Here is a 17,475-nt window from a genome sequence, read left to right as displayed (position 1 = left end):
CCCTCCCAGCTCTCAGACCGTGTTCCCTCCCAGCTCTCAGACCGTGTTCCCTCACAGCTCTTAGACCGTGTTCTCGCCTAGCTCTCAGACCGTGTTCTCTCCCAGCTCTCAGACCGTGTTCTCTCCCAGCTCTCAGACCGTGTTCCCTCCTGTCTCAGTGTGTGTGTGTGTGTGTGTGTGTGTGTGTGTGTGTGTGTGTGTGTGCGTGCGTGCGTGCGTGTGTGCGTGTCCAGATCAGAGTGATGAAGCTATGTGAGTGTTTGTCAGTTGGATGTGTTCCTGGCTGTAATGAGTCCATGTCCCTCTACTAATTGGCCTGCTTCCTCTCTTCCTGCAGAGCCTACTGTTTCCCAACCAGCCCCAGCAGCCCAACAGTCGCTTCTCTGTGTCCTCCAGTGGAGACCTGACCATCTCGGCTGTGCAGCGGGCAGACGCAGGCTACTACATCTGCCAGGCCCTGACCGTGGCTGGCAGCATCCTCGCCAAGGCCCAACTAGAGGTCACAGATGGTGAGGCCTGCCGCATACCCACCCCGATGCCAAAACTCAACAACACCACCCATTAATGCAGTATGCATACACACTCTGCAATGCTATCAGCACACACACACACGCAGATATCAATGCAGACACACACATACCTGTGAAGACACATAATTAACACAGACGCACACAGCCAGACGCACACAGCCAGACACACAGCCAGATGCACGCAGCCAGACACACACAGCCAGACACACACAGCCAGATGCACACAGCCAGACACACACAGCCAGACACACACAACCAGACACACACAGCCAGACGCACACAGCCAGACACACAGCCAGATGCACGCAGCCAGACACATAGCCAGATGCACGCAGCCAGACACACACAGCCAGATGCACGCAGCCAGACACACGCAGCCAGACACACACAGCCAGACACACACAGCCAGACACACACAGCCAGACACACACAGCCAGACACACAGCCAGATGCACGCAGCCAGATGCACGCAGCCAGATGCACGCAGCCAGACGCACACAGCCAGACACACACAGCCAGATGCACACAGCCAGATGCACACAGCCAGATGCACGCAGCCAGACACACACAGCCAGACACACAGCCAGATGCACACAGCCAGATGCACACAGCCAGATGCACACAGCCAGACACACACAGCCAGACACACAGCCAGATGCACGCAGCCAGACACACGCAGCCAGACACACAGCCAGATGCACACAGCCAGATGCACACAGCCAGATGCACACAGCCAGACACACACAGCCAGACACACAGCCAGATGCACGCAGCCAGACACACGCAGCCAGACACACACAGCCAGACGCACACAGCCAGACGCACACAGCCAGACACACACAGCCAGATGCACACAGCCAGATGCACACAGCCAGATGCACGCAGCCAGACACACACAGCCAGACACACAGCCAGATGCACACAGCCAGATGCACACAGCCAGACACACAGTGAGACACACAGCCTTCACTGTACTCCAACTAGATAATACACATGCATGAATTAACAGTGAGGAAAGAGTCTTTCATTTGGAGTGAATTAACAGAGTGAATTAACAGAGCACATGCCTTGCCCGGTTGACTCTCTAATGTGTATTTTGCCCTTGAGCGTCCCCATCCCCAAGTACTGTGGGAAATGTAGCGTAAAAGAAACCACATTTTACCATGTACAGGAATTCTGACGGAGAAATATCTACAAATTATACTTGCCCATGACCTTGCTTTTGCAATATTTCATTTTTTTATATATATATTTTTATTTTTACGACAGAATTGAATGAAAAACTTGTTCAAGTTTAGCTGGAGAGGGAGTACAGCATTGCCCTTGAGTCTCAGTATACTGATCGGCAACATCTGACTGAGGGAGGCAGTGAGTCAAGGACTGAGTGATTGATTGAGTGAGTGACAGCAGTTAGTCTCCAGGATGACTTATGAGAGCCTGCTCAGTCCCACTGCCTGTAATCGGTTCTGCTGTGGAGATGGGAAGATAGATAGACGGCAGTTCAGAAACCTGGATCAGCCTGGAGAAAGAGAAAAGCATGTCAGACACCATTTTGTAAGAGAAGGGGATTTTGAATTGTTGTGATCTCACTCCATGTTTCTTAGTATGCTTTTCTATGACCCTAAAATGGGTTTTAGAGGTCATAACCTTAAGACACATTCCTCGTCTCATGTTCTAGTGTTCAAATCAAATGTTATTTGTCACATACTGTACACATCTAGTAGACGTATTGGTACCCCCTGCATATAGCCTTGCTATTGCTGCTCTTTAAATGATTTGTTCGTTTTATTTGTCTTAAAACTGCATTGTTGGTTAAGGGCTTGTAATTAAGCATTTCACTGTAAGGTCTACTACACCTGTTGTATTCGGCGCATGTGACAAATAACATTTGATTTGATTGTGGGTGTAGCGAAATGCTTGAGTTTCTAGCTCCAACAGTGCAGTAATATCTAACTAGATTTACTGTGTATGTACTGTCTGTTGGAACACACACACATCCTGTATTCTAAGGGTGTGTGGTACTGTCTGTCTATCTATGCCTCTGTGTAGGTATAGGGAGGTAAGGGAGTGTATGGCTGGACTGTGTAAGAGGAGGAACGTGTGAGGGAGTTGGGTGTTAGGCAGAGCTGAGGGAGGGAGGACATGTGGAGTGGAGGAGGAGGGCTAGCTGGCTGTCTAGGGCGAGGTCATGGTCACCCCCTGCTGCTGGGAGCAGGTGATTCAGTGTCCTGGGAGGCCAGCAGAGTAGCTGGGTTCAAGGAGATCGGTAATGAGAAATTCCTGATGCAAACAGTCAAGGCCACCCCCCCCCCCCTTACTCTCCTGCTCTCCTCCCAGGCATCCATCACTTCATCATGCCATCCATCCACCACCATCCTCATCATCCCTTCCTTGCTGGACCAGAATAGCCAAACTCACACAGGGTTTTATCATACTTTCTGTCATAATATGTTAACATGTAATGCTGTGGAGTCATTACTCAGAGCAGACGGAATCATTAAGACACATAACAGAACCCTTCCAGGTGTGTTTCAGTGTCTAAGCATTGGAACACATATGGCTCCATCTGAGCCAATAATGGCCATTAGAATCATGCCAAGTGATAACAGTGACAAGCAGATAACTCCCTCAGTGAGTTAATGGGGAAAGTAGAACTAACAGTGAGGCCTTAGATGTACAGATAGGGCTGTTTTTAATGCTCTCTGGGTGCAGGTTAGACTCATGGTAATCTTGGTTGATGTATTTAACCACCAGCTTTTCTGATAAAAGCATTCCAGCGTGGTGGAAAAGGTTGGAATATTATCACTGAAATAGAAATAAATGATGAATTCAGCAGGGCCCATATGGGGTAGATTCACCTCCTCTCCATTTTTCTCTCAGTTAAAGATAATCATGCCATGGTTCTCTCAGCTAAATATAATCATGCCATGGTTATCTCAGCTAAATATAATTAAGCCATGGTTATCTCAGCTAAGTATAATTAAGCAATGGTTATCTCAGCTAAAGATAATTAGGCCATGGTTATCTCAGCTAAAGATAATTAGGCCATGGTTATCTCAGCTAAATATAATCAAGCCATGGTTATCTCAGCTAAATATAATCGTGCCATGGTTATCTCAGCTAAATATAATTGTGCCATGGTTATCTCAGCTAAAGATAATTAAGCCATGGTTATCTCAGCTAAAGATAATTAAGCCATGGTTCTCTCAGCTAAAGATAATTAAGCCATGTTTCTCTCAGCTAAAGATAATTAAGCCATGGTTATCTCAGCTAAAGATAATTAAGCCATGGTTCTCTCAGCTAAATATAATTAAGCCATGGTTCTCTCAGCTAAATATAATTAAGCCATGGTTCTCTCAGCTAAAGATAATTAAGCCATGGTTCTCTCAGCTAAAGATAATTAAGCCATGGTTCTCTCAGCTAAAGATAATTAAGCCATGGTTCTCTCAGCTAAAGATAATTAAGCCATGGTTCTCTCAGCTAAAGATAATTAAGCCATGGTTCTCTCAGCTAAAGATAATTAAGCCATGGTTCTCTCAGCTAAAGATAATTAAGCCATGGTTCTCTCAGCTAAAGATAATTAAGCCATGGTTCTCTCAGCTAAAGATAATTAAGCCATGGTTCTCTCAGCTAAAGATAATTAAGCCATGGTTCTCTCAGCTAAAGATAATTAAGCCATGGTTCTCTCAGCTAAAGATAATTAAGCCATGGTTCTCTCAGCTAAAGATAATTAAGCCATGGTTCTCTCAGCTAAAGATAATTAAGCCATGGTTCTCTCAGCTAAAGATAATTAAGCCATGGTTCTCTCAGCTAAAGATAATTAAGCCATGGTTCTCTCAGCTAAAGATAATTAAGCCATGGTTCTCTCAGCTAAAGATAATTAAGCCATGGTTCTCTCAGCTAAAGATAATTAAGCCATGGTTCTCTCAGCTAAAGATAATTAAGCCATGGTTCTCTCAGCTAAAGATAATTAAGCCATGGTTCTCTCAGCTAAAGATAATTAAGCCATGGTTCTCTCAGTTAAAGATAATTAAGCCATGGTTCTCTCAGCTAAAGATAATTAAGCCATGGTTCTCTCAGCTAAAGATAATTAAGCCATGGTTCTCTCAGCTAAAGATAATTAAGCCATGGTTCTCTCAGCTAAAGATAATTAAGCCATGGTTCTGCCATACCAAGGCATTTATGTTTCTTCCATCCCTCCTCCTGACTTCCCTGCAGGAGAGAAAGTGAAAGAAGGAGATAGTAAAGAGAAAGAGGAAGAGAGAGAGAGAGGGTGTGATGTGTTGAAAGGTTAGCGAAGTTGACTGTCTAATTAGCCCCTGCAGGTCTGACATCATTAATCCTACCTGTTAGTTAATGTGTGCTGTGTAATGCCAGGGGACTCAACAGTATCCACCACAGCTGACACAGAAACAGCCAGGGCACGGTAACTGTAACTCACAGATACAGCACCTCTGACATGTACACTATTTCACAGTACATCCCACAGACATTCTCCCACACATTACAAAAGCATATGTTCATCCAAACAGCATTGAGATAAACAAAACAAAACCAATTATTTTATTTTCCTCACAGAGGGTTTGTTACATTATTGCAATTCTGACTGATTTGGATCATTTCTGTGGGGTGCTACTCTCTGGAGAGTGAAATTTTAGTTTCAGTTCTGGGTGCCAGTGGGGATCTCTGATAGTGTTCCCCACTGAACATGATGGAGTATTTATCTGAACCACCCTGAGTCAACAGGCAGTGCCTTTGCCACTGTACGCCACCACAGACTCCTGGGTAAGGTGTAAATGTAAGGGTATTCAGCCTGTAACTGAAAAATCAGTTCCAGCCCAACGCCACATCAATAGACAGTCTGGAAAACAATACTCAGCAATTCTTTCTCTGCTTCCTGGAAGCATAGTCAGGGCGTCGTCATTGTCCTGTGGTGGAATTACAAGACCTGCTGAGAAAATAGACCAGCTTTATGATACCGTTACCACATCCTTTCACTTTATGATAAATCCATTAAAAGGCTTACAGATGTAGGATCTTAAATTGATCCCCCCTTTGCAGGATCATTTTCCTGTGCAGGAAATGTTTTACTTGTAGTGTATTTGAGTTTCAAAAATACTTCAGAAGTTTGTAATTTCCACTTTGAAATGTCAGACTTTTATGAAAAACCCTTAAGAAAAATTATAATCCACATAATAATTCACATTATCTGTTGCTGCAGAATTGTTTTCCTGCTGTATCAAAAAGGCTCTCTGTCTCTCTAACACTCTCACCTGTCTCTCACCTTATCCCAGTGCTGACAGACAGGCCTCCGCCCATAATCCGTCAGGGTCCTTCCAATCAGACGCTGGGAGTGGACAGCGTGGCCCTGCTAAAGTGTCAGGCGTCAGGAGACCCCATCCCCTCCATCAGCTGGCTGAAGGACGGGGTCAGTCTTCTAGGGAAGGATCCCCGCATGTCCCTGCAGGAGCTGGGCAGCCTCCAGATGAGGAGCCTCAGGGTGAGAGCCACTGGAGCCACAGCCTGGTCCACTCATAAAGAGAATCAAATCAAATCAAATAGAATTTTATTGGTCACATACACATGGTTAGCAGATGTTAAAGCGAGTAGCGAAATGCCTTGTGCTTCTAGTTCCGACAGTGCTAGAACTACGCACACACTAGTAATGGGGTTCATATAATGAGGGCTGTAAATATACTGCGTACTATTGTGTAAATCCTTGTATGCAGCCTTCGTTCTCTACCTCCCTGTTTCCATTCATTCCCCTTAATGGAAATCTGTCTGGGACTCTGTCTCCTCTCTCTCCCCTCTGGGTGTGTCACATGCTTAGGCATGCATGAGCGTGATGTGAGGAATCATTTTGCTTTAAAGAGATTAATGGGCAATATTGATTTTAATAAATTGTTTGATACTATCACTTAGTGACACGGCGGCTCTTACAAGAGTCTGCTGTAGAGGGCTGGACAGGTTCCAGCTGCAGGAGTGAACAGTTAAACAACACACGTACACACACACACACACACACACACACACACACACACACACACACACACACACACACACACACACACACACACACACACACACACACACACACAAACTTACAACATTTAGGGTAGATTGAATTAAAAATCCTCACATCCTCCTTTCCCCACTCCGAGGCCTCGGTGGAATATTCATTAAGCTTGACAAAGTTGCCGACCACTGACATTTCATTTAATAAATGGAGGGAAGGAGCAGAGACAAAAAACAACAAAAAACTAACATTCTAGAGAGAGTGGGATGGAGAGACAAGCCAGCTGTCATCGGTCCAGGGGGCTTCAGTGGCCCACCCTAAATGAATTAGCCAGCCTTTGTTGCAGTTGGTGGGGTGGTGGGGGGACAGCGGGAACAGGGGGGACAGCGGGAGGGGGGTAAAGTGGTGGGGGGGGGGGAGAAAATGGAATTCATTAGGAAATTTGCGTCAGCACTTTGAGGCACTCACAATGACACACAAATCAAATCAAACTTTATTTGTCACATGCCCCGAATACAACAAGTGTAGACCTTTACCGTGAAATGCTTACTCACAAGCCCTTAACCAACAGTGCATTTCAAGAGGCGTTAAGAGTCACTGTTGTGACCCTTCACAAGACACACTGTTGTGACCTCAGGGATGGTCCCATCACATGACACACTGTTGTGACCTCAGGGATGGTTCCATCACATGACACACAGTTGTGACCTCAGGGATGGTTCCATCACATGACACACTGTTGTGACCTCAGGGATGGTTCCATCACATGACACACTGTTGTGACCTCAGGGATGGTTCCATCACATGACACACTGTTGTGACCTCAGGGATAGTTCCATCACATGACACACTGTTGTGACCTCAGGGATGGTCCCATCACATGATACACTGTTGTGACCTCAGGGATGGTCCCATCACATGACACACTGTTGTGACCTCAGGGATGGTCCCATCACATGACACACTGTTGTGACCTCAGGGATGGTCCCATCACATGACACACTGTTGTGACCTCAGGGATGGTCCCATCACATGACACACTGTTGTGACCTCAGGGATGGTCCCATCACATGACACACTGTTGTGACCTCAGGGATGGTCCCATCACATGACACACTGTTGTGACCTCAGGGATGGTTCCATCACATGTTCTATGTTTATCCGTTCTACCCTAGCTCTCTGACTCTGGGATCTACACCTGTGTGGCTGCCAGCTCCAGTGGAGAGACATCATGGAGCGCCTTCCTGGAGGTCAAAGGTATGGCACAGTGAACATGTCTTTACCCAGTAAATACATGCTCATTATACCATACATACTGTATTCCATTCTGGGAATAGTTATTTATCCATTCCTCTTCATCCTCCCATTTAACAATAGTATCACGTTTCAGGGAAGACCCAGATTCAGACAATGTCGAAGTAACAACAGTTTATTACTAGAAGAAGGGGCAGGCAAAACGACAGCTTAAGGGAAGCCAGAGGTCAGTGCTCCAGATCAGAGTCCAAAAGGTACAGAGCGGCAGGCAGCCTCAGGGTCAGGGCAAGCAGAGGTCAATAATGCAGAGGTCAATAATCCAGGATGGTGTGACAAACAGAAACGGCAGGGAGGCTCAGGGTCAGGGCAGTTAGAATGGTCAAAACTGGGAAAACTACAAAACAGGAACTAGAAACAGACAGGAGCAAGGGGAAAACGCTGGTAGGCTTGACGAACACAACGAACTGGCAACAGACAAACAGAGAACACATGTATAAATACACTGGGGATAATGGGGAAGATGGGCGACACCTGGAAGGGGCTGGATAAAAGCACAAAGACAGTTGAAACAGATCAGGGTGTGACAAATATTTACTGGTCTCTATCTCCTCCAGACCAAGCTGGTGTGATGGTCATTAAGAACCGTGATGACAACGAGCTCCTTGGCCCTCCCTCCAAACCCGACGTCACTGATGTCACCAAGAACAGCGTCTCGTTGTCCTGGCAGCCCGGCCTGACTGGGGCCACGCCCATCTCCTCTTTTGTCATCGAAGCCTTCAGGTAGGTTGAAGAACCGGAGTGATTTCCTTTTTTCACTTTTGTATTGCTTCTTAATTATTGCGGTAGCACATTTGTGATGTCCTTTTTTTTGTCCCATTGCAGCCAGTCGGTGAGCAACAGTTGGCAGACGGTTGCAGACCACGTGAAGACCACGCAGTACACGGTCAAAGGCCTGCGCCCCAACACCATCTACCTGTTCATGGTACGGGCGGTCAACACCCAGGGCCTCAGTGACCCCAGCCCCATGTCAGAGCCCGTTAGGACACAAGGTATGGGCCTTATACTCAGATAGAACTTTAAAGATTCTGGTAATCATTTTTCCTATCATAACATTTCTAATTTAGCCTCCCCTTCACATTGACTGCTGCAGCTTTCGATAGGGAAAAGGTCATCGTGTTCCAGTTAGATAGTTATCAGGGCCTCTCAGCACGGTACTGTGTGGGCTGTAACAGTTCTACCGAGATAGTCACCGCAACAACTTCCAGAGGTCAAACTATCCATCTCAGCTCTGCTCATTAAGGCTACAGTCAGGCAATTATGTAAAATAAGCATGTCTACTTTTGGAAAGCCTAAGTGAGTTAGCGCTATCCCTGCTATGTTAATGATCATAACTGGAGAAAATGACTGCCTCCAAACTCAAAGAAGATTAGATTAAGGTGCCGTATAGACCTCAGTCTTCTTATTACATTTATTTGATAAGTCCAGTCCACCGCAATACCCCTGCAACCTTTCGTTTAACATTGTCCAATTGCAGGCCACTATAAGGTTGTGCATGGAGAGAGGGAGTCAATTTGAATAGCAGTACATCTCTCTTTGTTTGCTGTTGGCTTCGTTGTGATGCACAGAGATGGTTATTGGCAATGGCAGTCACTGAAGATGAATTGATGTCTGCTTAACTGCGTTTGGCCTGTCGTCCTCTATTACGACTCTGTAATTCATGATTCTATTGGCTGTTTTCATTGGGCCTGTTTTGAAATACTGTTTCCTCTTGTGAATAATGTTCTGTATTTGCCCATCTATTTCCCCTCAGTAATGGGACCAAAATATGTCAGTTGCCATGATTGTGTATTTTCTTTGACCACACTGAATCTGCATTTCAATGGGGGTTTTGATTGGCTTTTAACTGAAAACACATGCAAGTCTGAATGAAATGTGAACTGTGTTGTGAAATAGTCTTATAGTGTCATTCATTCATGTGTTCAGAGTTCACTCGTTGATGTGGTAGTTGTTCTCTGGCTGGGCCTCAGTAAGAGCAGAGAGGAGAAGGGATCTTAAGGTCTCTCTTCCTTTTCTCAAACCCAAACGAGTTCTTTATTAAAACTGAAATGAGATCATTCTAATGCAGATGAAGTTGCTTCTTTTCAAATGAAGTCATGATCATAGAGTGTCGACTCCTTTGTGGAGTCTGATTGGTCTATTCATCCGTTCTCTCAACAAAACCTCTTATGATTGACTTGGCCTCATTGTAAGGAATGGAAGGAACCGTGGCTTTGAAAACGGAAGTAGGAAAACTGAAAGTAATCTATCTTTATATCTCTCTCGCTTTTTCTTTCTCTCTATTTCTCTCTTCCACACTTTCCTTTATCTCTCTCTCTCTCTCGCTCTCTCACTCTCTCTCTCTCTCTCTCTCTCTCACTCTCTCTCTCTCTCTCTCTCTCTCTCTCTCTCTCTCGCTCTCTCTCTCTCTCTCTCCCCCTCTCTCTCTCTCTCTCTCTCTCTCCCTCTCTCTCTCTTTCTCTCTCTCTCTATAGACATCAGTCCTCCAGCCCAGGGGGTGGACCACAGACATGTGCAGAAGGAGCTGGGGGAGGTCATAGTTCGTCTTCACAACCCGGTCGTCCTGAGCCCCACCACCATTCAGGTCACCTGGACGGTAAGTGTCACACTATGATTGGTCTTTAATGAGTCTGATATGAAGGATATAATGCTGCTCCCAGACAATGCCTAAATCCCCATCATTCACATGAAGAAAATAAGGAAATACAGGGGGAGGAGATCAGGGTGCCTTGTGAGAATTCATTAGCGAGTGGGTAACCTGCCTCTACCATTCGTTCTATTGGCCAACGTGCAATCACTGGAGAATAGACAGTATGAGCTCCGTTCGAGACTCTCTACCAATGTGACATTAAAAACTATAATATCTTATTTTTCACCAAGTTGTGGCTGAACGACGACACGGATAATAAACAGGTGGATCCTCACAATAGAGTCATGTTACTATCTATTTACCACCACCATTTACCACCATTTGGAAAATCTGACCATAATTCTATCCTCCTGATTCCTGCTTACAAGCTAAAACTAAAGAAGGAAGTACCAGTGACTCCCTCAATACAGAAGTGGTCAGTTGACGCGGACGCTATGCTACAGCAATCTTTTGCTGCCACAGACTGGAATACGTTTTGGGATTCATCCAATGCCATTGAGGAGTATACAACCTCAGTCATCGGCTTCACCATTAAGTACATCAACGATGTCGTCCCCACAGTGACCATACGTACATATCACAACCAGACGCCATGGATTACAGGCAACATCCGCACTGAGCTATTTGCTAGAGCTGCCACTTTCAATTAGTGGGACATTAATCCGGATGCTTATAAGAAACCCGCTGTGACCTCAGATGGACCATCAAACCGGAAAATCATCAATACAGGACTTGCAAACTATTACGGACTACAAAGGGAAACCATTCCACGAGCTGCCCAGTGATACGAGCCTACCAGACAGGCTAAATGCCCGAAGTTACACTGAAGCATGCATGAGTGCACAGGCTGTTCCGGATGACTGTGTGATCACGCTCTCCGTAGCCGATGTGAGCAAGACCTTTAAACAGGTCAACATTCACAAGGCCACAGGGCCAGACGGATTACCAGGACATTCACTGAGAGCATGAGCGGACCAACCGGCAAGAGTCTTCACTGACATTTTCAACCTCATGACTGTTGAGTCGACGGTTTCATTATTGCAATAATTAATCGATATTGAATAAAGATGATTGTTTGCAGAAATGACAAAGTCTCTCTCACTTGAATAGAATATATAATGATAATGATAAAACAGAGACCTTATATAGGACTTAAACATGCTAAATCAGACTGGTTCCAACTCCGATAAGCCACCTTGGTTATCTACAAAAGATGGTGATTTACCCCAATACGTCTTAGTTCCCAGATGCCAGGACAATGAGGCATTGTTCTAAACCCTTCCAGGCTCTCTCTATCTCGGGTCACACACCACATCTTGTTTATGGAATGCCAGCTTTAGGTAATTATCACCAAGTCATTGTCAGCCCAAGCTATCTAGCACAACCCATTTCCTTGAACCTACGCCCAGACTAACTTCTGGAAGCTAAAGTGGAAACCATCTCTTTACAGAAACATAATGAAACAGACAAATGTCTTCCTATTTGTTAAGTATTAATGGCTAACTATTAATATCAAACAAACCAGGTAAATTTGTCATTTTTCTATCACATGGTGTCAGAGGAAGGTCCAAAGAATTGTCAAAAACTGCAGTCACCCAAGTCATAGACTGTTCACTCTGCTACCGCATTACCGGAGCGTCAAGTCTAGGTCCAAAAGGCTCCTTAACAACTTCTAAAACTACTGAACTATTAATTAAATGAGCACCCAGACAATTTACATTGACACGCCCCGCCCCTTTGTTTTTACACTGTTGCTACTAGCTGTTTATTATCTATACATAGTCACTTTACCCCTACCTACAGTACATTCTTTTGACTACCCTGTACTCCCACACATTGACTTGGTACAGGTACCTCTTGTATATAGCCTCATTATTGTTTATTTATTAAATATTTTCATAACTCTATTTTCTTAAAACTGCATTGTTGGTTAACTTCGGGGTAGGGGCTAGAAAACACAAAATAATGTCTGGGAGTATAACAGAACTGATATAGCAGGCGAAACCCTGAGGAGAATCCATAATGAGCTCACCACTCATTATAATGGCTGTCTATGGGGATATCAAGGGAATACCTCCCAGATTGCAGTTCCTAGAGCTTCCAGTAGATGTCAACAGTCTTTAGAAAGAGTTTCAGGCTTGTTTTTTTTTTTAAATGAGCTAGAATTTGTAGTTTTTCTAGGTGGCTCCCACTTCGTTATTTGTCTCTGGTAATGAACATACTATTCTCCGTCTTAAATTTGATAATTTATTTACATATTAGGGTACCTGAGGATTGATTTGAACGTTGTTTGACTTGTTTGGACGAAGTTTATTGGTAACTTTTGGGATTCATTTGTATGCATTTTGAACGAGGGAAACCGGTGGATTATTGAATCAAGCGCGCCAACTAAACTGACTTTTTTGGGATATAAAGAAGGACTTTATTGAACAAAATTACCATTTGTGATGTAGCTGGGACCCTTTGGATTGTAAACAGAGGAAGATCTTCAAAGGTAAGTGATTTATTTTATCGCTATTTCTTTCTTTCGTGACGCCTTGTTTGGACAATATTTGTAATGCTTTTGTATGCGGGGCGCTGTCCTCAGATAATCGCATGGTATGCTTTCACCGTAAAGCCTTTTTGAAATTTGACAAAGCGACTGGATTAACAAGAAGGTAAGCTTTTAACTGATGTACGTATAACACTTGTATTTTCATGAATGTTTAATATTACGAATGTTGTATTTTTAATTTTGCACTCTGCAATTTCACCGGATGTTGGCCAGGTGTCCCTCCTACCCCAAAGAGGTATCTACACCAGTTGTATTTGGTGCATGTGACAATCCACCTGTCTGTCACAGACATAACTATTCAGCAGACTTTGCACTTAGTTACTGCTATTCAGGTCTGCCAGGTGTCTGTGTGTTTCTTTATTTTGTCAGATAAGATTAAATATGGGAAATCAATTTCAATTTACACCAACCTCATTCTCAAACAGTGTCTGAAGCTGTCCAGCTCTGGGCTGTTGTATGTCTTTGATTTTACAACCTTGAGTCCTAAAGTCATTAGAGTTGATATAAAGGGGATGATGATTCTTTGAAGCTGGCAATGTGTTCCTCAGGGCTCCTATTGGTGTTTTCATGTAAGGAAATATGAGTCAAATAAATCCTAAGACTCTACAGCTTTGAAATAGTATAATAACTAGCTTGTAAGTAAGTAAACATCAAACAGTTGATAAATGGTTTCTTTCAGCTGCAGAGAACATCAAAAGAGGTGTCAGGGACATCTGGTCTCATCAATCTTGCATCTATCTTTGGTTAATTTTGAAGTAAGACAAACGCTTTGCATAGAAACAAGTACATTGACATTACTTGTGTATATTTGGTATGTTTGTGGTCTTCCCTCTCTGGAGTGTAGCTCAAACCAGCTTACCTACCAACCTGCTCCCCAACACACACACACACACACACACACACACACACACACACACATTGCACAGTCTGTCTGTGTCTACCCCGCCATAAGGACGGACATGGGGCCAGAGAGACACTGTTTAATTAATTTAGAAACACGACATGGACAGAGGCTGAATCATTGAGAGAAATCAGGCCACTTTCAGTATGAGGGTATGCAGCAGTATTAACTTACAGTACGAGGGTATGCAGCAGTAGTAACTTACAGTACGAGGGTATTCAGCAGTAGTAACTTACAGTAAGTTTGTTTCTACATTAGACCATGACATTTAAACATGCACCCTCTTCTTCTTACTGAAGGGTGACTTTATTTCCACATTCTTCTTCCGTCCTGTGTTAACGAGCCCCGGTTGTTCCGTTCTACAGTAAATCAGGCCGTAGCTGGTATTTATGATGTCATTGGGTGACATTGGGGTGGCTGCTTTCATTTCTAAATGAACCACTTTAGCAGTTTTCCCTGTGACATGTTTATTGACACCCCATAATAAGCTCTCACCCTCCAGACTAAAAAGCTAATTCAATACTTAAACATTGCTTTATGAGTGTGTGTACAATCAACACAGAACACCGCCACCTAATCAATCAGGGCCCATTCAGTAAACATAGTGCGCCCTCGGAAAGGCTTTTATACTCCCAAATCATTCCATTAATGAAAGTTACACACCACGCTAGTCCAGAATCCATTCTGATTATTTACTCCGGCTACACAGGCTGAAACAGCTGCTTAATATCCCGCTCATTTCTCCCACTGTTAACCAGCCATTACTGGGAGTTATGCCCACTCCTCCTCATTATAAATTCAACTTTTCTCTCACTGGCTAAATGGGCCCAAGTTTAGAACCAAGGCCCCTTATCGACTGGGAGAGCGCCATCTCACCTCTGGGCTCCCTGTCTCCTCAATTGGACAGAATTGTCTTTATTGTCCCTGGTTTGTATTCTGTATTCTCCCAGAGTTCCTCTGGGTTGGACGACAATCACCGACCAATCGTTTCACACTCACACGTTTGTTCTAGGCCATGTCGGACCCTGCCTTAGGTTTCACTTGTTGGTATTTACAATACAAACGAGACATGCATATGTATGACTTTGATAGCTGTGCTCCTGAAAGCCTTTTTATGCAGGACCTGGGTGCTGTGTGCCCAGTGTGCTGAGAGAGAGGGAGATAATGCCATGCTGCTCTATCTCTCTCTCTCCTCTGCTCTTTCTCTGTCTCTCTCTCTTTCTCTTTCTCTGTCTCTCTCTCTGTCTCTCTCTCCTATCCTCACTCTCCTCTGCTCTCTCTTTCTCTGTCTCTCTCTCCTATCCTCGCTCTCCTCTGCTCTCGCTCTCTCTCTCTCCTCTCCTCTGTTCTCTCTCCTCTCCTCTCCTCTGCTCTCTCTCTCTCTCTCTCTCTCTCTCTCTCCTCTGCTCTCTCTCTCTCTCCTCTGCTCTCTCATCTGTTCTCTCTCCTCTCCTCTGCTCTGCTCTCTTCTGCTCTCTCTCTCTCTCTCTCTCTCTACTCTGCTCTCTCTCTCCTCTCAGTTGCTCTCTCTCTCTCTCTCTTCTGCTCTCTCTCTCTCTCTCTCCTCTGCTCTGCTCTCTCTCTCCTCTGCTCTCTCTCTCTCTCTGCTCTCTCTGCGATTTCTCCTCTCCTCTCCTCTCCTCTGCTCTCTCTCTCTCTCTCTCTCTCTCTCTCTCTCTCTCTCTCTCCCTCTCTCTCCTCTGCTCTCTCTCTCTCCTCTGCTCTCTCATCTGTTTTCTCTCCTGTCCTCTGCTCTGCTCTCTTCTGCTCTCTCTGCTCTCTCTCCTCTACCCTCTCTCTCTCGCTCTCCTCTGCTCTCTCTCTCTCTCTCTCTCTCTATCTCTCCTCTGCTCTCTCTCTCGCTCTCTCTCTCTCTCTCTCCTCTGCTCTCTCTCTCTGCTCTCTCTCTCTGCTCTCGCTCTCTCTCTCAGAGGAAAGATGCTAATTGAGTTAATTGTGTCAGCTCTGATGATAAAAGACCCATTAAAACTGGAACAGCCTCTAAAGTGGCACGATGTGATCTTGGGGAGAAACAAGTACATCTGTTGAACAGCATTGTTTAATGTACTCTGGTGTTTGACTACTGTGCTGCACACCTATGGTCATGATCTTTAGCTATTTCCTCTTAACTCTGTCCCAACTGAAGAGAAGACATGTTGTATTTCCTCTTAACTCTGTCCCAACTGAAGAGAAGACATGTTGTATTTCCTCTTAACTCTGTCCCAACTGAAGAGAAGACATGTTGTATTTCCTCTTAACTCTGTCCCAACTGAAGAGAAGACATGTTGTATTTCCTCTTAACTCTGTCCCAACTGAAGAGAAGACATGTTGTATTTCCTCTTAACTCTGTCCCACCTGAAGAGAAGACATGTTGTATTTCCTCTTAACTCTGTCCCAACTGAAGAGAAGACATGTTGTATTTCCTCTTAACTCTGTCCCAACTGAAGAGAAGACATGTTGTATTTCCTCTTAAACTGAAGAGAAGACATGTTGTATTTCCTCTTAACTCTGTCCCAACTGAAGAGAAGACATGTTGTATTTCCTCTTAACTCTGTCCCAACTGAAGAGAAGACATGTTGTATTTCCTCTTAACTTTGTCCCAACTGAGAAAATAAATGGTGTATTTCCTAGGAACCTCGAACAGGTGAGTGAAGCTAACCCCTCTCTTCTCTTCTCCCCATGTCACTGTCCCAGGTGGACCGTCAGTCCCAGTTTATCCAGGGCTACAGAGTTCTGTACAGGCAGATGTCTGGCCTGTTTTCCCCAGGACCCTGGCAGACCCAGGATGTGAAGATCCCCTCAGAGCGCAGTGTGGTCCTCTCCAACCTCAAGAAAGGCATCATCTATGAGTTCAAGGTCCGGCCCTACTTCAATGAGTTCCAGGGCATGGACAGTGAGTCCAGGTCGGCTCGCACCACAGAGGAAGGTAAAGAAAGCACCATGTTATTTCATGGACATTTTCCTTCGTCCAGATTTAGAATAACTGTTTGACATGTTTCCCTGTAGGGCATCCAATTGCCATGATATCATACATGTCGCTCACAATACTCTGTGTCCTGCTGTGACATTTTAGAGGTATTGTGTGTGTGTGTGTGTGTGTGTGTGTGTGTGTGTGTGTGTGTGTGTGTGTGTGTGTGTGTGTGTGTGTGTGTGTGTGTGTGTGTCCTGCCACTGTGTAGCATGCTGACCTTTCTGCTGTGCTTGATTGTTTATGATTGTTTCTGTTGGCCCGCTTCTCATCCATCACCCTGCAGCCATGAGCTGAGCTGTGATTGGACACAGTGCTCGCTCACTTCCTGCTGGGAAGTGAAGCTGTCACCCTCAGCCTGACTCTGACAGGACATGACAGGGCCAGAGAGAGGCATGCTGCACACTGATACACCCACACCCACACACACTCATACACACTCATACACACACACACACACACACACACACACACACACACACACACACACACACACACACACACACACACACACACACAATCCATACCTCCAGGCCGTGTTATTT

At 44.9% G+C, this 17,475-nt stretch overlaps 1 protein-coding gene across 1 annotated transcript in view; it reads left to right on the top strand.

Annotated features, from left to right (window-relative positions):
- LOC139385511 (roundabout homolog 2-like) overlaps positions 1 to 17,475 on the top strand; it is a 344,996-nt gene that overhangs the window by 253,658 nt on the left and 73,863 nt on the right. The window contains exons 9-15 of the mRNA XM_071130632.1: positions 338 to 509; positions 5,825 to 6,030; positions 7,722 to 7,803; positions 8,415 to 8,580; positions 8,683 to 8,849; positions 10,332 to 10,453; positions 16,657 to 16,888. Of these exons, the coding sequence (XP_070986733.1) occupies positions 338 to 509; positions 5,825 to 6,030; positions 7,722 to 7,803; positions 8,415 to 8,580; positions 8,683 to 8,849; positions 10,332 to 10,453; positions 16,657 to 16,888 (1,147 nt within the window). The remainder of the gene's footprint in view (positions 1 to 337; positions 510 to 5,824; positions 6,031 to 7,721; positions 7,804 to 8,414; positions 8,581 to 8,682; positions 8,850 to 10,331; positions 10,454 to 16,656; positions 16,889 to 17,475) is intronic.

This window comes from Oncorhynchus clarkii, chromosome 27 (genome assembly GCF_045791955.1).
Source record: "Oncorhynchus clarkii lewisi isolate Uvic-CL-2024 chromosome 27, UVic_Ocla_1.0, whole genome shotgun sequence".
Lineage (NCBI taxonomy): Eukaryota > Metazoa > Chordata > Actinopteri > Salmoniformes > Salmonidae > Oncorhynchus > Oncorhynchus clarkii.
This window is presented reverse-complemented; position numbering and strand designations above follow the sequence as displayed.